We start from the raw sequence: 22,297 nt of genomic DNA on the forward strand, positions 1-22,297 counted from the left end.
CCAAAAGCTGGTGACAAATCTTGCCACTGGGTCCTTCTGGGTGATCTTCCTAGAGGCCTCCAGCTGGTCTCTTGTGTTGAGATGCACTCATGAAACCTTTGATCTTTTCATTCTTTGCTTTGAAGGCTTGAAAAACAGCAAGACACTCAGCTTTCCACAGCAATGTGCCAGGTATATCCACATACGCACCCTTTCAGCCACAGCAGCTTTGATTTCATGATCGATGACAGTGTAATCAAGCTATCGTACAGTCATTTGGCAACCTCCCAGTTTGTGACCCCATAATGATGTTGTTATCAGATGTATTCTAACATTTTAGCATTAATGTTTTCACTGTGCAGAGTTCTCATTTAAAGGTTCCATAAGCATTCTATGGCTCATTAATAAACAACTTTTTTAAATGTCATTTTATTATAAACGTGCTTTTAAAAAATACACATATATTTTACTCTTTACAGGTGGTAGATAAAGATGGTTTTGGAGATTACCCTCATTGCCTTCTAATAAACACACAGTGTGTCTTCCATATCCAGAGCACCTTCATAAAATGGAGTGGGGGGGGGACCAGGGAAAGGGGGGGTCAGAATGACATTATATTCAGTCAACTGAAAGGAAAATTAATTTTATAAATAGTTTATATTCTGTACATTATTGCATTAGGGAGCCACAATGGTATGCAGCATCATTAGATAGGAAAGAAGTTAAGAAATGGCAAAATATATATATTTATGAATAAATACTAGCCCATTGTCTCAAAGACAAATAAGCACAAGTTGTGGTAAACATATCAATGATGAAGCACTCTTTTGCAGTGATTGTTTAGCAACACCAGTGAATGGGGGACGGGGGACGGAACTAAAAAAAATAAGTTAAATGAACATAGCAAACAAGTCATAATCTTAACAATCTATGGCTTTCTATTCCAAATTGTTCTAAATAAAATGTTAAATTAAAGACATACATTAACTTTAAAGGAAGAAGATCCTCAAGGCAGTTCTGCTTCCAAACATTTACACAGCAACTAAAATTGTTTAACTCAGGCAGGAGATAAATCTCAAATACTACACAAGATACACTAGTACTGAAGCCTAAAACAAGACACAACCCCTATCAACTGGAGCACATAGGGAATAAGAAGTTGCAATCCATTACTGAGATGTTATCAGCAATTAAAGCACTTCTTTCATCTAGCTTTGTTCCACACCAGAATCTGTGCAGTTGGTTTCCAGAGGCCTATGCACATTAATATGAGGACGGAAGACCCTGGTTTTCAAGTCAATCAGGAGAATATTCCACATTCCTTGTTTACAATTTCACAAATCCATATTCTAAAGCAGACAAATGATCCCTTGGTGAATTTTGTGCACAAATTTTCCCACAAACCATTGGTCTGAGTTCTTTATTTAAAATTAGAAAACAAAATACTAACAAGCTTACGTCACCTAGAATGCAATACCCGTCAATGAAGAATTCCACTTCTTTTGCTGGGAAGTTTATTAAGCATGAGGCTTTAAAAGCAGTCAGAAATATGGAACCCTTGCTTGCTTGGTTTGTCTCTTTTCCAAATGGCCACAGTCCTGTGCTGTTGACCCAATGATCAGTATGGGGCAAAAAGGATTGATGTTGGTGTAGCTCGGATGGGGCCATGTCCTGCTCTGAGGAGAGCTGTGGGTATTGCCGGTGCCTGGAACAAAGCAGCTGTAGGACGGGGAGGAAGAGTCAAAGTAGTTGATATTGCAGCAGCGGCGGCAGCAGCAAGAGGAGATGAAAGAAAGGTGGGTGCCAAAGGCTTGATCATATCTTTCTGGAATGCAAGCTTTGCCTAAGGGAGGAGGGGAAGTGGGGAAGACAGCAAAACATTAAATGGTTATTTTAGCCTTTTACAAAATTAAAAAAAAAACCCTTTTGACAAATGTTTTTAATCTTTTTTCTTCTTCTTTTGATTGCTGCACAGAATGGATATCAGCACTTAATACTAGCCCAGAGTGTAATTAGCTACTCTGCATTAATGTTAACCTTCTAGAGTGCAGTCAATAGCTTGGACATTATGTGGATTAGACAAAGTGGCCTACTAACTTGGAACCTGTCCGAGTTAAACTGATTATTTTCTAAAGGGTACTGAGCTTGCTCTTACTGGCGCATCTTTCCCACAGCGCAATCCTATCTATACCTACTCAGAAGTAAGTCCAACAGCGTTCAGTGGGACTTACTCCCAGGAAAGTGCATACAGGATTGCAGGACACGTAAATTTAATGTTCGCCTCCCCCTTCAATGCAATAACCCTGGTCCTAGACATGTTTGGCATCTATAGTGGCCCTATGAATTGCATTGCATTGATGGTCCTTAGCCACTTAGGGCTTTAAAGATGATAACCAGCATTTTAAACTGAACTCAGGAATGGACCAAATGGACCAACAAAGCTGTTGCAGGAGAGTCATGCACTTCCAAAACCTTTGTCAGCAATTTCAATGGCTATCCTATTTTTGTAGACCAGCGGTTCTCAAACATCTTGGGAGTAAAACTCCTGAGGTAAGTCTTTGCGGGGGAGGGAGGCAAAGGAAGCGACACAATCCCCATTGCATTGCTAATGGGGGCGAAGCAGGGTTCTTTTACTTACAGAGGGCTGCTGCAATGTCCAGGAGTTGCAGGGAGCCCCGTGCAGCCCTCTACAGGGTTCTCCAAGTCCTAAAATGTTGAAAACAAACAATTGCAAACCACTTCATGGTTGCAATCGCAAACTGGAAGTGGTTTGTGATTGCTTATTTTCAACATTCTAAGACTTGGGGAGCCCTGCAGAGGGCTGTGCGGGGCTCTCTGCAACTCCTGGTTATTGCAGCAACCCTCTGTAAGTAAAAGCACCCCCTTAGTGACGCAATCCTGGGGATCGCGTTGCTGCCTCTCCCCCTTTCCCTGCCCCCTAAGGGTCCAGAGGCAGTATTACATGAGCTGGTGGGTCTCAACCCATCGGTTTGTTGTAGATTATTTGTACATTTGTTCAAGATAACCTTACTAACAACATAAAGAGACGGGTCATGCAACTTCTCAACATTGCATCCTAGACTTGAATAGAAGGATCCGAGAAACAGTGATGGAAGGAATTTCACACTGCAGGATGAAAGGCAAAATAAACAATACCTGAAGTGCTCAGAATCTTTCTATAGCACAGGGTTCTCAACCTGTGGGGCCTGTATCCCTGTGTGAGGTGCTCACAGGAAAAAAAAAAAACCTTCCTTGATACACATTTTTTTTAACTAGATAAGGACCATTTTTAAAAATTTTGTATGATTTGGCCCAGACAACTGAAGGGCCAACAAAAGCTAGTACAGGTTGAGTATCCCATATCTGGAATTCCAAAATATGATATTCTAAAATAAGGAACTTCTCTGAGCACCAACATGACCTTTTCACTTTTTTGCCTAAAGAAATAAAATCATAAACCATGTTTCATGCACAAACCTTGTTTAATACACATAATTATTTAAAATATTATATAAAATTACCTTTAGGCAATGTGTATAATTTATGAAAGATAAATGAATTTTGTGTTTTGATTTGGGCTCTATCCCCAAGATCTCTCAATATGTCTATACAGGTATCCCAAAATATGGAAAAATCCGATATCCAAAATGCTTCTGGTCCCAAGCACTTCAGATAAGGGATGCCCAATCTGTAATATGTTTTCTTATTGGTCACAGTACTTATTGTTTTCAGTCTTTCCATGCATTTTTGTTTTGAGTTTCTTTTATGTCTTTAAATTCTATGATTGAGATTGAATGTCTATTAAAGTTCCACTGTTTTGCATGTTCAATGTAATTTCAGGAAAATAGCAAGAACTGAAATAATATTTAAAAAAACAACCTTTTGGGGTGTGTATGTACGCAGTTTGAAATTCTCCTGGAGATGCAGGAGGCACAAAAGATTAAGAACCTCTGTCATAGAATGAAAGTAAAATTTCCACTTGTCCTTGGAAAGAACAAGGCAAAAGAAAAAGCCAATCAAAATCCTGGAATGATGTCAGGGTCACACTCTCTAAGGTTCACTTGAAGCATGGCATGTTATTATTGGAGGTTCATTTGTGACTGTTGGGACAGCATAATTGTGTAAAGGGCTTAGCTAATAGCAGAAGCACAGACAGCCAACATCTGCTTCAACCTTTGAAGGGAAGGGATGGAATGGACCTTTAATAAAAACCTTTTACCAACCATGCTACACATTCCACATCAGATTGTTTATTCTTCCCTATAACCATTATTTGTACAGTTGTGGCATCTCTCCCTTTGTATGAGCTGCGATATGCATGTATGTCACACACCTAAACATCATGGCAGCAGGAATACTTAAATCACCCAATGTGTATGTGTTCCATACATAGGAAATACTTACCGCTAGGATACTTGGACTACGCTGCAGTTTGTTATAAGGACTATATTTCGGTTTCGTAGGCTTCCCTGCAACTCTGTCCTTGTGCCTTCTGCTTGAAATGTGCTTAAATTTAAAACAAAAAATTAAATTTAAAAGACATAAAAATGTCAGTTTACTGCAAGATAATCTGTCCCTAGTCATCTTTGTATGCTACTCATCTACATAACTCCATTTCTCAGTGTTTGATGACTCACCACTGATCCTGCTGAATTCATGAGAAGTGCCAGGCTTGAGCTTCAGGTGAAATCAAAAGTGTACACAAGCAAGCTATCCTTTTGATGTTGTAGTTATTGTGCATCGAATAATGCCACCAATGTAATGGTTGAATTAACTCCAAGAAATAGTAAACTGAGAGCACAATCTTAACCAACTTTCCAGCACTTGCCTAGCTGTGGCAGTGGGGAATGAACTGCATCCTACAGTTGGGAGGGCAGTCATGGAAGCTTCCTCAGGGTAAGGCAATGTTTGTTCTCTTACCTCAGAGTTGCATTGCCCTTACCTTGGTGCTGGAAAGTTGGTTAGGATTGTGCCCCCAGTGAGGTTTCAGCAGAGAATCTAGATCTGTGTAGTAAAATCCATCTAAACTACACAACCAGAAAACCCAGATCTAGCTTAAGCTTGTGAATTTAAAATCGGCATTAGGTGGAATATAGACTGGGAAACAGAATTAAATGAACACCTTGGGCATAAAGGCAGCAATATAAATATAGTGGGGGGAAAGGTGCTAAAAAATCTGGGAAGGAAAAATAGGTACATTGACAACAGATTTCTCACTCATGGTTATACTATTATAACTCTGCTCGTATACTGGTTACTTTTCACAATGTGGCCTTGTGGGTATGCTGAGAAGACTACAGCAATAGGATGTCACTATGATATCTCTCGCAGGCAGATGAGGGCATAAAATCTGCACTACTCTTTCAGACATGATGGGAATGACCTGCAGAAACATGTCTGTGACTTAAAGGAAATGACTCATAGAGTCACAATCTATCTAAACATTTTCAAACGTGTTCTTGAGAAGCTATAAGGTTTGAGCATCAGTCAACATACAGTAAAAGCAAAACCTGAGTTTCAGGACTCTGAGTAAGCTATGAGTCTTCCTCTCTCCCCACAGAAGACAGTGACTTCCTTGCTACATCTTAATAATAATAGGCATGAGATTCTCAGTCTCTTGGGTTCAAGGTATTTCCCTTTGTCAAACAAAATTCAGCTGCTTAATGAACTGCATATCTAATCTGAAACAAAGGACTGCATGATCAAAGAACCTGACAACTGCTATACAAATGGAAGGTTTCCTTATGTGTGCAATGTACCTGCTTAAGCTGAATTTCTGAATTCACATGGACATCACAGATCTCACAGTGAAATGTTTTGTTCTGCAGCCCTGAGCCCTTAGCGCCAATCTGAGTCTTCAGTCGGGATCCAGGTCTAGGGTAAGACTTAATAGGACCTGCACCATTTCGAGCTTCAACCATTGTCTTGTGCTTGGAACCTGATGAGCCAGTTTGCAAAAGAACAAAAATAGGATTTAGCAAACTAAAAAATATTAGCCATTATATGGTTTCATTCATTGTCTGGATTACTGACACTTATTTTTGAAAATCTCTCTTCTGTTTCTCTCAGACCAGAGCAAAGAGCTATGCCCCTCGCTCTCCTGTAGTCATCTCATGGCTAATGCTACTAAGGGCGCAATCCTACCCTGCGCTGGAACAGGCAGACCAAGACATTTGTGCTGTATCCAGAACAGGATAGGGGCCCAAAGCAGCTCAGCCAAAGGCAAGGCGAAACTTTGCCCCTTACCTCCAGGCAAGGCGCTTTTGCCCTATGGGTTTCCTTGGACTTTTGCCACCTCCTGAGGTGGCACAAGTCAGAGAAGTGTGAAGCGGCTTGAAGCTGCTCTGAACTCCCCGGGAACAGGGGTTGGGATCCAGCATAAGTGCTGGATCCCAGCCCCGCCTCCTGCTCTCTGGCCCCCCAACATCCCCTCCCCCTGCCCAGGAACACCTATCTCCTGCCTCCCTCCTGCCTCCTCCCCGCCCACCCCAGATCCTTGCGTCAGCCCAGCTGGGCTGATGCAAGGCTTGCTGAAGAAGCAAGCAAGGAGGCGTGTGTCAGCCTCCGCAGGCCAGTGCACCTATGTGCGCCAGCCTGGCTTACTCCCAAGGAAGCACAAATGTGCCTTATGGCACAAGTGAAAGGCAGGATTGCGCCCTAAGCCTCCCAAACTCATGTTTGATCGTAACTCCAATGCAGAGGGCAGACAGCATGACATTTGCAGGGGAGAACCAACAGTTAGGTTGCTTAACCCTTTCACCACCCACTAACTCTCCCCTATAACCCCTTCCCTTTCCCATTTGTCTCTTCAACTGAATCCAGGACGGGAAGTAAGCCCTATTGGGGAAAAAATAGTCTGGGAGATGGGGAGTGGTGAGAATTCAAAAGATGCCCCTGTTCTGCCCACTGATTTTCTTCTGCAAATGTTCCAGCTGTCCCTGTATTGTCACTAATCAGGAACCCTGCGTTTGGGAAGAATCACCTTTGTTTTTCTAGTTCTAGCAACTTGGCAATGTCTGCCCCTTTCAACTTCTTCAAGCAGCCTTTGCTGACCAGAACATGAGGAGTAAATACTGCATGAAAAAGACACGTTTTCTTCTTTGAGTTTATTCCCTTCATGAGGGGACAGAAAGAACATATGGCTCTTTCTTGCTGCTGTTCTTTTCCAAAATAAAATCTCAAAAACACTTTGAAGAAAAAGATTCATAGGCACAATTATATTCCTCCTGGGGAAATGAAAAATAGATTTGAGCAACATCTATTCTCTGAATGTTAAAAACAAAACAAAACCCAACGATACAATAGAGCAGCTGTGAGCACAAGACCCACACACAGGAGCAGAATAACTCTGTGGTCCTGAGCATACGCTTCGGTTAACTGGCTCGTTTTTGTCCATTTAATCCCACTCATGCCTGAGTTGAGGTTGAGTACCTGAGGAAGGGGGGCTCTGGACTATGAAAGCTGATGCCACCATAAATCAGTTAACCTTCAGAGGACCACAGAACTCTGCCTTGCTTTTGCTACAACCCAGTAGCATAGCCAGAGGGGCGGTAGCAGCATGTTAAGTACAGCAAGCCCACAACATGCAGTGTAAGCGGTCCCTCCCACTCACCACTGGAACCATTCGGGGGCAGCGATGGCAACGCACTGGCACTTGCTCAACATTTAGCAGCCCAATCCTACCCCCTGCCACATTACAGCATGTAGCCACACCAACAGAATGGGAAGCACTGAATGCTATGGTGCTGGGGGGGGGCAGCGGGAACTGGACAGCCTGTGGACAGTATTTCTTTACCTGGTAGGCTGACCAATATGGATCTCCTTGGACCTGCCCAGTCATTTTGCTGGCTCAAGTTCAAGGAGAGCTGGGGGAGGGGCATGTTGGGTGGCAAAATGGGGGATAGGATCTGATAGGGATAGGATAGTTACTGTCATAAACCCCTACTGCCCTTGGCATGCCCCCCAGTTCCTCCCGCTCCTGACCCACAAACCACCTCCTGTGCCAGCCTATCTGTGGCGGTGCCATCCAGGGTTTGTGATGGCTGGTATCTACCGCTACCTTAAGGCAGTGACCCTAAATGGCTGTTGCACCATCACAGGGCCTTTTACCCCAGTGTAAAGAAAGGGGTGAGCAAATCTCTTTTTTCCCTATTCCTTGACTATTCAGCGGGTTTACCCTGTCCCAGTATTCCACTCCTCCTGAATTGTGGTTTCTAACATATGCACAACTGGCTATCGCTTTTAGTCCATTTAAGACTTTTCCCTCCTCTACATTACTGATGCACACACGTGTACTGGTAAAACACTGTACAAAAGCCACAGTGTATTTTTATATAATGTTTTAAAATAAAAGTTCTCAAAGTGGTGTACCTAGTAAAGAAATGAGATGATTCCCTGTTCCAAAATGATTCATAGTGTTAAAAAAAAGAGTCACATGGGAGACACCACACCAGCAACAGAAACTGGGAGAAATGCTATGCTAGGATATATAGGGGAACTTGCTCTTCCTCTACTAAAAATAAAAAGGGGGTTTGTCCAGTTAACTTTGTCCAGTTAACAGGTCATCATAGATCTGATTTCATCCAGATGCTTTCTGTGTAGTGCACTTTATTGACTGGGAATATTCATTTCTACAACTTGCCATCTGGAGCACAGGGGAAGACCCCTCCAGCAGCTTCCATGGGGGTAGGCTGCAACATTTGAAATGCCCCTGAAAGATCCATCCTGGAAAGTAACAATAAATAGTCTTCTGAGTTTGTGCTGTGCAAGAGTATCTTCTGGAATCAGAGTAAAATATGAACTCCAAGCAGCTAGGAGAAACTACCAGTCAGGGCAACAAGAATATTCATGGAAAATAGCTTCACTGAGCAATGTAATAGATGTCTATTTCAGTGTAACCAGAAGATTAAGAGCTTTAATAAAGAACAAGATTTATGCTTCCTGTGTTGTCTGTCGGGAAGAGATATAATAATTGCCACTGTATATTTTAAATAAAACTGTGTTTCCATTTTAGAAAAAAAATACTGGAGATGAACAGCTACATAGACTGCAGTGACTAAACGCCAAATATATTAACTTCTTTCAAAAATACACTTATGCATTTAGTTATTTCTGGTAGACACTCACCCGTGTTATGGGCCTCTAACTGCGACAGGGAGTTCACAGCCACTTTGCATAACGAACAGTAAAGCAGCTTTTTGGCTTTCTCTTCTTCCGATTCAGAAACGGCATCAGTAGTTCCATTTGTGCTCTTGGAGGAAGCGGATGATGAGAGCGTTGCTGCTGCCTCCGCCGCTGCCACCACCGTAACTGATGTTCCAGACTCGGATATGAAGGGCACCACTTCCACTGTGGAAAGCAGGCTAGGGGCATTAGTTTTCATATTTGTCCTGTCTTCTGAAAGAAAGAGAGAGAACTGTTAGCCTGCTAGACTGCCTTCAGTTTCTATCGTTAGGATCCCCATTAACTGTTACTTAGGGCATCTGTACATAGCTATTAATTCTAACCCTGCCCTGACACCCAGGGCAGTGACATCACAATGTCATGTGACATGGTGCCACGAAACATCACTGCTGGATTCCTCCCAGAGGAGGGGTGCTTGATGTGATGGCTTTGTGCCACCCGTTCCTTTTTCTGTGGAGGCTCCCCTTCAAGAAGAAGAAGAGGAAGAAGGCTTTCCTTCTCAAGAAGGAGAAGGAACAGGGGGTGATAAGCCACCAGCACCTCCTCCATAACTAGGGTGGAGCCTGAGGGGTCATCATGTGCCCCCTCTTGGTGGAGCACTTGGAGCAGGTGCCCCCAGGCTCTGCCCTAGTTACACTTCTGATTACAGTGTCCGCTAGCATGAGCTTTCTGGTTCTTATAGAACTGTTGACAGCTTTACTAAAATGACCAATTTAAGGTTGGTCCAGAAGCTATGACATATGAACAAAACAGTGCACCGAATAAGGTCTGCCACTTGCAGTAAACACATGTGCCTATTTGCACCCATTCCACTAATGCAGTCTGAGAGTTGCACTGGCTTAACTGAGAATATACGTATATTTCTGAGGCTAAGACAGAAGTTAAATTGATTGAGAAATTTGGTTCTTGGACCAGGGTGGTTTGCAGGCACATTAACTGGCACATTTCCCAGAAATCTAATATCACTCATGTTTTAATTTTAAAGTCGAAAACAAGGAGAGGGAAACATTTAATAAAATTGATTGTATTTGCAAATTGTTTTAAAAATCATTTTTAAACTACACGATGCAGAAGGACTGCAGTTTAGAATTACCATGGCCAGACTTTCATTAAAATGATTCACGGGGAAGGTTCCTTGGAGTATACTGAGCAACTTCCAAATGTGCAAAGTGTGGCCAAAGCGAGCAATAAGAGATTATCAGCTTGGCTTTAGCCTAGCTGTACTGATAACTTCCACAGGCAAATGAATATTTTAAAGAACTTTTAACGTTATACAGCAGAAGATAGTGATAAAACACCTACTGATGGAACATATAAACTCATGTACAGCAATTAATATATTCCAATGTGTTTTACTATTCTTTTAATTTAATGAGGTTTTATATAGTCTGAACCTTTTTGTTTGCTTTTTACAATATCTCTTTGCAAGTGGTGCTGCTCTTACTGTGGTGCTGCTGGATGTACTTTTAAAGACACGCTAACATTTCTGCCCGACGCTGCATATATGCAACAGGGACCAGATGTGTACACCTGTGAAGCAGGCAAAAATGGGTTAACATGAGCACACGGACGGGCTATCTTGTGTGCTGGTTTCCTGTGAAAAGGCACAGCTCAATGGCTCAGCAGGAAATGATGAGGGAGGTAAGAGTGAAAGGTGCCATAAATGTATTTTCGTATTTATCGCAGCATAAGTTTAACAGTAATAGTGAAAGGGAATCAAAACAAAGCAGTCTTTCACACACACCTCACATGAAGAAGGAAAATGATAGAAGTACTAATCACGTCATTACATGAGGCAAAAGGAAAGATACAGGGAAGTTGGTGAGTCAGTGGTGAGGCAGCACCAAGGACCAAGATTGGTCTGTTTCTGCTGAATGGGGTGTGATGCACTGTAGCAGTTTCCAAAAACAGGATTTAAGAGGCAAAAATAGGGCTCTGAGGCAAGCTCTGAGCTAGATTGGAGGAGCCTTAGGGCGCAATCCTATCCTGCGCTGGAACAGACAAGCCAGGAGGCTTGCGCTGCATCCAGTGCAGGATAGGGGCCAAAAGCAGCTCAGCCAGAGGCAAGGGTAAACTTTTCTCCTTACCTCTGGGCAAGCCGCTCCAATCTCCCCGGGTACAGGGGTTGGGACACAGCATAACTGCCGGATTCCAGCCCCGCCTCCCACTCCCCACCCACCCACCCACCCACCCCCGGGGCCGCTCACCGGCCACCCACCCCCCACCCATCTTATTAAGGAATATGCATATAAGCTTATAGAAAAACGGATGTTATTTGTGATATTTTGTAGTAGGAGAATTAAGGATCACATTTATCCCTATTTTTTTCTATTCTAATTGTCTTCTAATGTTTTCTTATGTTTCTGTTTTATAACCTTTTTCAAGTTATAAAAAAGTATTTCAACAACTGTAACCAATTTGGAGTAAACTTGCAAGGAATTAATAAACCATCATCATGCTGTCAGATTCAGACACTTGGAAAGCAATCATTCAACTGCAATCATGAACCAGTCAAAGAGGTGTACATACTCTCTTACGCACATACTTTATAATAGTGGTTGACAGATCAGTGAAGAACTTTTTATTTCTAGCTTTCTAAACGGACATATTCAAAGTTATGCATAGATGATACTGTTATTTTTTATCAACGTATAGGAATATTTCAACAATATTATCACTTTTATACAACTTTTCCAACTAAAAGAAATGGTAATTAGGAAAGTAACAGGCAGCCCAATCCTGAGCTGCCTGGCATGCAGGGCTGCAGCAGTGCCAAAAATGTCTGCTACTGCATCCCAAGAACAACCCAGGTAGTGTAGGCGGCTCCTCGGGAGAAGGGGACTTTCGTCCCCTTCCCTAGGGTAAGGCGAGTAGCCCCGCAATGGGGCTACTTGATTCTACGGCAACCTAACGGTCGGCATAAGAATCAAGAACCTCCGTGCTGGGTAGCCAGCCCGACACGGATGCTCAGGATCATCCCACCTCCCTCCTGCCCCACTTCTTCCTCCATGCACATCTCCATGCGCCAGCCCTCCACCACCTCCCCCTGCCCTGGAATGTCTCCTTCCCACCTTCCCCCCATGACTCCACCTGTCTCTCCGCCACCTGGTGGTTCATGCAACCATGGTTCATGCAACCATGGTGCAGTGGAGGTCCACTGGCGCTAGCCCAGTGTTGGCCAGCGCTGAGCTGGTGCTGGACCAGCGCTAGGGGCCATAGACGTGCCTTTTGACACGTTTGTGAGAGAGCATGCTGGTGGTAAGCTGGCGCGCACTGTATAGGACTGGGCCCTAAATCCCTGTGCGGTGATGCAGCAGTGTGGCACAGCTATGCTACAACCTGCAGGAGATTTTTGGCTGCTGAAGGACTCTCACGATAAGGGAACATTTGTCCCCCTGATCCGGGGTAAGCCCTAGCACCTGCAAGGGCCAATTCAAACTTGCATCGGCAGGTGTTATCCCTGCAGGTGGATCAGGCCTGGGAAGGAGCTCCGGATTTGGCACATGAACCCACCCTCTCACCCAATCTCCTCCTCGTTCCATCCTCCTTCCACCCCCTTCAACTCCATCCGTGTCCTGTTCTGCTTCATTTACCAGGAATACATACTTTGGTGGGCCTCTGTCGCTTTGCCATTGTACACAGGAAGATTCTGGCCTTCCTACCAGTGTACTGGCTCCTTGAGCTGCTGCAAAGCACTGTACATGCTTCATTCAGTTAGCATTGGGCTGCTAATCTTGCTTTTACCATATTTGTCCTCTGTCCATTTCTGGGTTAGTGTTAAAAGCTTTGCATGGTAGAATTATAAGTAATGCATATCTAATGCCAGTGGTTAAAGCTAACACAATTAAAGTTTAACACGGCGTTAAAGCTAACACCGGAGCATGTTTTGTTGCTGCAGTAAGGGGCTACTGATTTTGAAATTCTTTTTTTACAGTTGTTCCCTCATGTTTTCCTGACTTCTTCCTCTGATGGTGCAGCAGGATGGAGGCCTCTCATGAGTTCTGCAGTCTCATACAAGGCCAAAGAAGTTCCAGTGTACCTGTAGGAAGGCATGTCTTGCTTAAGAGTGCACTGTATTTTCTCTATTCTTATATCTAAGAGCTTGAACAAGCAATCGCCAAAAGCCTTGTGAACTCTGGGGATTTTATTGCTGCTGCTAATAATAGCATGATAGAGAAAGCAAAGAACTGAGGATAAGAGCTTCCAGACAGAAGCAGGTGAGAAATATATTTCGTGTCCTCTGGAATACTCACTACAGAAGGCCTCACTCACTTGTGTGCACTATGCAAATATCAGTGGGAAATGTTTGTTACATTCTTGTGATGGGCTATTTCAAATAATAAATCTTTTTATTGCCTGAAGTCACAGAAAAAGGACAAATATGGTGACTCTTTACCCATTCCTAATACAAAGCACACACCACCTTCCATTTATTTTAAAGTCTTGAGAAAGAAAGTCCTCTAATTATGTGTAGCTTGGGGCTGAACATGACAAAAACTGTTGTCTCTTGTGTTGTTTAAGACCTCTGTCAGAGTAGCTGCATGCATTTATTAATAGTTTGCTTTCATATTGTGATTCAGCAGTGGAGGCTTAAATTAGTTGTAGTCTAGTTAGCTTCCAATTTCTTTGTGCGGTATCATGACTATTTCAAAAATCACCATAAAACAAACCCTGTAAGGGTTTGTTGTCCTGTTTTCTATAGCAGTACAGTGTCGGCAGGGTTCTTTCAAGACATTTATATTTTTAAGAAACCTCAAATGATTTTTTTTCCCCACTTACAGCCCAATCCTACTGGGTGCCAGCAATGGTGGACCCAGTGGAATCAGCATTCCGCCAGCAGCGACTGCATTAAGGCAGTAACGATCCAGCCTCCAACAGCATAAGAAGCTGTGCATTGCTGGAGCGCTTGATGAGGCGGTCGCAACAGTCTCACATGCAGTGACAGTGCTGCACTGACCCAGGTAACTCAGCAAAGAAGTGACTGGTGTTGGGAGAAGCATGGAGCAGGTCTGGGAAGGCGCAGGTTTGGTGGCATTCTTCTTCTTCAAGCCACATTCAGTTGGGTCCGACTTTCAGCGATCCTATGGATCCTATGGCGCCAAAGTTTTCGGTCTTGAACCATTTCTTTCAGTTGCTCTATGCTCTGAATAATGTCAGCCTTAATGGTGTCCATCCATTTTTCCTTTGATGACTTGGCTTTCTTTTTATGCCAACCATTCCAAGCATAATCATTCTTTTTTGGTTTTTACAAGTAAGGTAGTGTCATCCACGTATCGAATGTTATTAATGTTCCTGCCTCCAATTTTTATTCCGATGTTTGATTCATCCAGATCTAGCTTTCTGATGATCACTTCAGTTTACAGACTGAACAGGATAGGTAAAAGGATGCATCCTTGCCATACTCCTTTTCCAGTCTTGAACCAGGCAGAATCTCCGTATGTTGTTTGTACTGTGGCTTCTTGATACATGTATAGTGATTGCACCAGTTTAACCAGACGTTTTGGTACTCCAAGTTCTTCTAGGGCACCCCACAGCTTATCATGATCAACACAATAAAAAGCTTTCTTGTAATTGACGAAACAGATATAGACATCTTTCTGGTATTCATGTGATTTTTCTAGAATCCATCGCAAGCTCAAAATATGATCACGGGTACCACGACCCCTTCTAAAGCTGGCTTGTATATCTGGTAATTCCCTTTCTAAAATTGGTGCCAATCATTTCTGTAAGATCTTAAGGAGAATCTTGCTGGCATGGGATATTAGAGAAATTGTATGATAGTGGAACAGTCTTTGGCATCACCAAAGTTTTTTGGCAACCCAGCCATGCACACTTGTTAACGCTTGTGTGTGTGCCGGTCCCAAGCCCAGAGAAATGGGGAGAGTTGGTGAAAGACCTGGCAACCTACTCCATAAATTTACTCCATAAATTCCACTTATGGTTTAATCGTACTTGCAACTTTCACTATTTAGAAGCCGTGGGGAGACCTTGCAAGTGCTCTGCGGGGCTCCCCACATCCCCTAGACCCTGAGAGCATATATGTTTAAAAATAGCTCCCCGCACGGGTGTGATCCTGGGGATTGGTTCACTGCTTTCCACCTGCACCCACCCCTTAAAGGGAACAGGGCACCATTACACGAGCTCGTGGGCACGACCCACTAGTTTGAGAACTACTGTTCTAGATGAATAAAATGCCTTAGAAAATCTCCTAGGACAGTGTTTCTCAAACTGTGTGTTGGGACCCACTAGGTGGGTCACAAGCCAATTTTAGGTGGGTCCCTATTCATTTAAATATTTTATTTTTAATATATAAGACCTACTGCTACCATGGTATGTGACTGTATTTGGGGAAATATTACAGATCTGTACTTTAACAGGCTACTATGCATATTTTTTTACAATGATAGTCAATGTGGCTTATTCTTGAAGAAGTGTGGCTAGGATTGTAGTTAGGATTGTTAAAAGTTTTCTTGTCTGATGATGTCACTTCCAGCAATGATATCACTTCTAGGTTAATGACATCACTCCCAGTGGGCCCTGACAAATTGTCATTATAAAAAGTGGGTTCAGTGCTAAAAAGTTTGAGAACCCCTGTCCTAGGAGAAAACACACACACACACACACACTGGAGTGAATCTTTTGAATCATTAATTTACAAAATTAATTATATTATAATGAAGGGCAGAATTAATAACATATATCATACATAGCACAAGGAATTAGACAACAGAAAGAGTAATTAAAAAGTTGTTGGAGGTCACATTTCTTATTGCAACTGTAAAAGCTTTCTGTCTTAAATTTCATTATCATTAAAACACACACACAAGACACCAGATTGCTCCTTGACATTCATTAAGAAAAAGTTAGGCAGATTTGAAAAGGAATTCTGAAACAATTCTTTTCTGCTTTACTGCCCCATTTTCTGAATAATGAGAAACTGACAGTACCAAATTCGTAAGCAGTTGTGTGGTCTATTGAGAAATGAGGCTTTAAAAGACACAGGACGGTACAGAAAAAGAATAACCCTGTAGACCTGCATGTAAATCAGCTTGAAGTGGAACATCTCTTAACTCTTCCCATATAATGTGGGGTGGGGCCTTCTATTCATAGTAAAACAAGCATCAGGTCTCATCCTCCATAAACATGTCTAGTCCTTTTACAAGACATATAAACCAGTGGCGATCACCACCTTCCATGGTAGCAAATACCACAAATCAGCTATGCTGTGTGTCAGAACTGACAGGTTGCTGCACTGGACTGCCTGTAATGCCCCTCCAACCACCTCCTGATGGTACACTGGGTGTTACCATTTCCACTAGCACTGAGGGTCCAAATTGACTCTCTGATGGGCACAAGCCCTCAGCCAGTAGCCAACCTGCTCGTTCTTGAATGCCACCTCTGCACCATGTGAAGGAACCAACACCTGTGAACTAGGATAAGCCAAATAAATACCAACCTATATGTTTATATTAAGTGCCTAACAGTGCAATCCTAACCCCTGGGTTAGACCGGCACAAGTCACTTGTGCCGACCTGGGGGTGTTGCAAACGTGCCGCAAGGCATGTTTGCGTTGACTCAGGAGTCAGGGAGGCCAGCGCAAGGAGTTGTGCTGACTTCTTCATGCCAGATCCAGACTTGGTGGGGCAATGCATCTGATGCAGGTGTTGGAGGGGCATAGGGAGGGCGGGGAGGATGCGTTTTGGGGCGGGGAGAGGGCAGGTGTCAGGTGTTCTTGTGGTGGGCGGGGAGTGGGAGGTAAGGCCAGGATCCTGACCCCATTCCAGAGTGGCATGGAGTAGCCTCTGGCTGCTGCGGTCTACTTGGATTTGCACCCCTTCTGAGGTGGCAAAGATCTGAGTAGACCCATTGGTGCCAGTGCAGCGTGACATGGGGTAAGGGGAGAGTTTTCCCCTTGCTTTGGGTTGCTTTGATACTGGTCCCAAACTTCCGCTGGATGCAGCACAGCCTGCCTGCTCCAGCACAAGTTAGGATTGCACCCTTAATTGAACCTGTTATGCATACTAACTCACTTTGATATGTTGGCTTCAAAGAGTGAGCAATAGGGTTCAGGGGGTGCAGGGAGAGTTACAAGGTATTAATTTTCTTGTTTGTATTCAAAAACACCAATGTTGTTTTATTCAGGTTTTTTTCTCTGAAAATAAAATAATTTTATAAAGAATAGGAGGGAGGGGCAGAATCAATGTAAAGGCTGTTGGTTTTCTATTTGTAGAAATAGGTTTGTATTTTGATGTATACCTGGACTGATATATTTATTTCATTGTGATGGCTATTAGCTAATACAATAAACAATTTTGACTTTGGTTCTCTATGCTGAGATGGGACATGCAAGAAATCGATTTCGTTCATTTCATAACTACATGACTTTTTGTAATTACAAACTTCATACATAGTTATTGATTCGTTAAGGCCACCTTTGCTTTTGTAACAAATGGCAGCAGTTTTCATTATCCCATTCATTTTCGTAAGCCAGGGAGGCTTAGACTGTAGTATGGTAGAACAGTTAGCTTTCTCTCCCTTTTTAACCGTTTAATATTGAAAAGGAATGGCAGATCTCTTTTGGGCGCTGCCTCTGGTCATAATGATTTTTCCCACAATGCCCTGGATGTTGTGTCATTCAAGGGCATTGTGGGGAAAATGGCTGCCAATGGGCTCATGTATTTGTGGTGGTGACTATTTTTTTCCATTATGCCCCAGAATGATGAAGTGTCTCAAGCACTGTGTGGATGGCGAGTTCATTACCTTCAGAAATAGCAGTCCACAAGAGCTCTACCCCTCCTTTTAAAAAAAAAAACCTGTTTAAAGTTGAAAAGTACACTACTGCTCTCACTCTACAATTAAGTCTTCCCCACATTGCAAAAATGAACAGTTTTTGGGAACTGTTTACCATAGATTTCCAGCCCAATCCTATGGTGCCTTAGCGCTGGTGTTGCAGCCCCAGCGTTGGCACCGGGTTTTGCAAATGTGCCATAAGGTACATTTGTGCCACCCTGAGAGTAAGCAGCATCAGTGGGGAGGCCTGCACTGCCCTGTCAACACTGTAGTTCGAGTCCTGGCTGTCCAGAGAAAAGTGGCATGGGGGAGTGGGGAGAGTGGAGGAAGAGCTGAATGGGGGGAATCTGTTGTCATACCATCATGATAGGCTCTGGTCATTGGGCAAGAATGGTCATATCAGAACAGCAACAGGAAGTAAAGAAAAGGGGGTAGAGGGAAATTCATCCTTTCACATGAATTTGCAAGGAAACAGTTTCATAAGTTTGGAAAAGGGAGGGTGTGCACAAGAAAGAGGAGGTTTAACAAGTTCTTCATGCATAACAGGCTGCATTAAGTATTTGAGAGACTCAGGCTGCAATCCTAACTACACTTTCCTGAGAGTAAGTCCCATTGAACAAAATAGAACTTACTTCTGAGTAGACCTGGTTAGGATGGTGCCCTCAGGATGTAATCCTGTACACACTTTCCTGGAAGTTCCTCTCTATTGCACACAATGGGACTTATGTCTGAGAAGACATGCACAGGATTGTGCAGTCAGCTTCACGAGCTACTAAAAGTGACAAGTGTCCAGCTATGCACATAATGCGTTGGTGAAATGTAACTGTTTACTTCTCAATTTAAAATAGAGATCTTTAGATCACACCTCCTAAATCAAAACAAATATCCTTCAAACTGAAGGGGGTCACAAATGTGAATTCTGCATTTTTATTCTTTTCTTTGTGATAGAAAGGATACAAGAAATAAAAGCAAATGTTCTGAGCTACATAAAAGAGATCTAGAGATGCATCTCCGAATATAAATGCAGGGCCTTTTGCTCCCTTTAAATCACTCAGCCTATGATTGCTTCCCAGAGGTGTCAATATGAGCTTAGCTGTGACACTTCAACATTTAGTCCTAACTCAGTTCTGTTCCTGAAACTCTATGAAATGTTCAGTTTTGCAGCTGCAGACTATTTCCTTGGATAATGCTGTTATGCTCATGCTAATTTGTTAGGAAAATTTGTGTATTGCTGAAAATTTGAGAGAAGGGCCTTGCTTTCCCATTCAGAATTAAAATGGTGCTCCTCACTGAGGTTCTCCCCACCACAGCTCAAAATAGCTGAGAAAAATATGATTGGCCACAGCTTCTGAGCATGTATACCATCCGTAATGCCACATAATGGACACAAATGAGGATTTTTTTCACATGATTATGGATACACAGGTAGCACACTCTGCAAATAATCCCTTCCTGCATAGAAATCTTGTTACATTTGGAGCAATTCTTAAAACTTGAAGGAGAGTATAATGATCTATTTCTAAACATTTTCATCTTCTTTTCCTTTCAGGAAGGATCAAGCCACTCAGTTTGGATCTATTTAGGTGGGGGCACTGTAAACGGAACCTTACATGGACATCTTTATCTTGAACATGGAATCACTAGCTTTATGCTCATAAATAGGGGTGGGTGTTCATTTCCGAATGCATAAAAACCAGGTCCAGATCAGGTCCATTTTCATTAGAGATCAAGGGCCCAATCCTACCCAGCACAGCAGCAGCAGCAGCAGCAGCAGCAGCACTAAATGCCCACCACTGTATCCTGAGCTGAATACAAGCAGGCTGGAGGTCTCCTTGGAGGAAGGGACATTCATCCCCTTACCCCAAGTAAAGCCCCAGCCTGATTAATGGAGCTAAATCGCTGGTGCAGACTCAAGAAGCCCCCATGTTGGGCTTCTGAGCCTGACACGGGGGGATGTGTTGAGCCAACTGTCTGGAACACTGTGCGGTGTGGCAAAAAAAAAAAAAAAAAACTGGTTGTCCTACTGCTTTCTTAGATTTCGGAATGGATTCCTGATGAATATGCAGCAGGAAACAGTGCTCATGCATTCAAAGCACAATCTCTTAGATTTAGGCCCAAATCCTAATCAACTTTCCAGCAGTGGCATAGCTGTGCCAATGGGGCATGTGCTGCATCCTGCAGTTGGGTGGCAGTCACAGAGGCCTTCTCAAAGTAAGGAGATGTTTGTTCCCTTCCCTTGGAGCTGCATTGCCCTTAATTCAGTGCTGGAAAGTGGGTTTGGATTGTGCCCTTAGGGCGCAATCCTAAACCCTTATGTTAGTGCTTTCCAGCACTGACATAAGGGCAATGCAGCACTGAGGTAAGGGAACAAACATTCCCTTCCTTTGAGGAGGCCTCTGTGACTGACACCCAACTGCAGGATGCAGCACATGCCCCATTGGAAAGCACTGACATAAGGGGTTAGGATTGCTCCCTTAATCTCTAGTTCTTCCAATTATAGGATCTTTGATAGCAGAGCTAGGAAAAACCTCTGGCTGATAATTTGGAGAGCTGTTGCCAGTTGGAAAAGCCAGTTGTGGGCCAGATAGACAAGTGGTTTGCTACCTTCATAAGCTCCTCTGTGTTCACTACATGGGTAAGTACCCCGCTGATTGCTGTGTAAACCAAGACTTGATAATTGCTTGTATTTATCCTCAGTTCTAAATAAAATTGGGTCAGTCGTGATATCTTATGCTAAAACGAAATCACTAAGTCCTTACAAAGGAAAAAGAGAGAGAAGTTAATAGAAATAATTGTTTATAATTAATGATAAAATTTTTAATCACATATCAAACACAATCTGTTTTATGTTTCTTATTCCATATTTTAGGTCGTATTTCTAAATACGTGCTACGGCATGGGTCATGGGGAATATGTTCTACTTGATATTACATCTATTTGATGATATTCAAAAAGAGATGGCAGCCTATTTGGTTCCACTGCATGAAAAACCAATAAAGCCTCCATGGGATGTGTAATTTTTCATACTATGTATGAGATTCACCATAGGTTATTGGTTTACACAGAAAGACCAGAGCAAACCCTAGGTTTAGTCCTGAACATTACCAAGCAGAAATATGCTAAGGAAGTTGAGGATGTGTCAGAGGTTATTTGCTGCAGTTAGGAAATCCCAGGATACTACTTATGCAAGCAATAGTCCCCTGTCCCTCCACATCTGTCATCCTCTTGCTCATTTTTCTCAACTATTCTTAGGGTTTATGCAGTGATCGAGCAAAAGGGGAGTGTGTGCAGAAGTAGCGCCTTCCACATTGGATGAGGAACTATACATACAAAAGAGTGTTGCATATGTATTAATAATAATAATAATAATACAGGTATTTCTATACCGCCTTTCTTGGTCCTCAGATTTCTCCTCGGACTTTATACAAGGCGGTTTGCATAGGCAAGCTAATTAAATCCCCGTAGGGATTTTTACAATTTGAAAGAAGGTTCTATCTTTCAAGAAACCACAACATTCAGATGTTTCTTTCTGATCTGGTCCCAACATTCTGGCCTCCATCCTCCACGCTCAGAGCAGATGGAATAACTCGGCTCAGCTTGCCAGCTGCTTCAAGGTCGCACGGTGCCGGTGGCCTCGAACTGGCAACCTGCGGATGTTATCTTCAGGCAAATGGAGGCTCTACTCCCTAGACCAGACCTCCTGCCTATTATGGCCCAAGACCACAATACCTAGTGCTTGGGGCTGTGTGTGTGGCCCCAGGATTGAATCGGATTATTGGCCCTGTTGGCTTTGATCACCTGTTTGGTAGCTGGATTCAGTTCTATACTCTCTTAATTCATTGTGACAATACTGACCATCTGTTGAGTAGATAAGCATAGAAAATGTGTATATAGCAACATCTGAGCAACTCATGTGTATCCATGTCTCTGGATCAGACCCAGTCTGTTTTCACCCTGGTTGCTATGTCAAAAGCAGGCATTTATCTCCATGTCTATCTGTAACCTGATGAAGCAGGAAATTTATTATAGATGAAGTAAAAATTTAACAAGAGATAATTGCAGCCTTGGAGTAAAGTCTGGACAATATCCACCTTTGCAAACCTGGGTTGACTCTTCTATTTTTAAATGGATTACTTATAGGCCTGAACAAAACGAAGGCAAGATCTTCTAGTTATCAGGGGACTTTATTTCTCAACTTTCATAATAATATTTAGCAGTTGCATAGCACATTCTGAGTGTGCCAAATGTGTCACATGTATTATCTTGATGTCCTTACAACAACTCTATAAGGTAAGTACTGCTGTTTTCATACTGCTGCTAGGGAATTGAGGCTGAAAGGAAGTGA

At 42.8% G+C, this 22,297-nt stretch overlaps 1 protein-coding gene across 4 annotated transcripts in view; it reads right to left on the minus strand.

The window, feature by feature from the left end:
• Window positions 1-411: 411 nt before the first annotated feature.
• The window catches only part of ZNF385B (zinc finger protein 385B), a 208,341-nt gene continuing 186,455 nt past the window's right edge, over window positions 412-22,297 (minus strand). For 3 of the 4 annotated variants that reach the window (XM_066612361.1, XM_066612359.1, XM_066612362.1), the window contains 4 exons: window positions 9,106-9,375; window positions 5,739-5,917; window positions 4,384-4,485; window positions 412-1,822 (listed from right to left, as the gene is read on the minus strand). In XM_066612361.1, coding sequence (XP_066468458.1) covers window positions 1,598-1,822; window positions 4,384-4,485; window positions 5,739-5,917; window positions 9,106-9,375 — 776 coding nt within the window. In that variant the 3' untranslated portion in view covers window positions 412-1,597. The remainder of the gene's footprint in view (window positions 1,823-4,383; window positions 4,486-5,738; window positions 5,918-9,105; window positions 9,376-22,297) is intronic. The other variant, XM_066612360.1, reaches the window with a different exon arrangement.

The sequence above is a fragment of the Tiliqua scincoides genome, chromosome 1 (genome assembly GCF_035046505.1).
Source record: "Tiliqua scincoides isolate rTilSci1 chromosome 1, rTilSci1.hap2, whole genome shotgun sequence".
Taxonomy (NCBI): Eukaryota; Metazoa; Chordata; class Lepidosauria; order Squamata; family Scincidae; genus Tiliqua; species Tiliqua scincoides.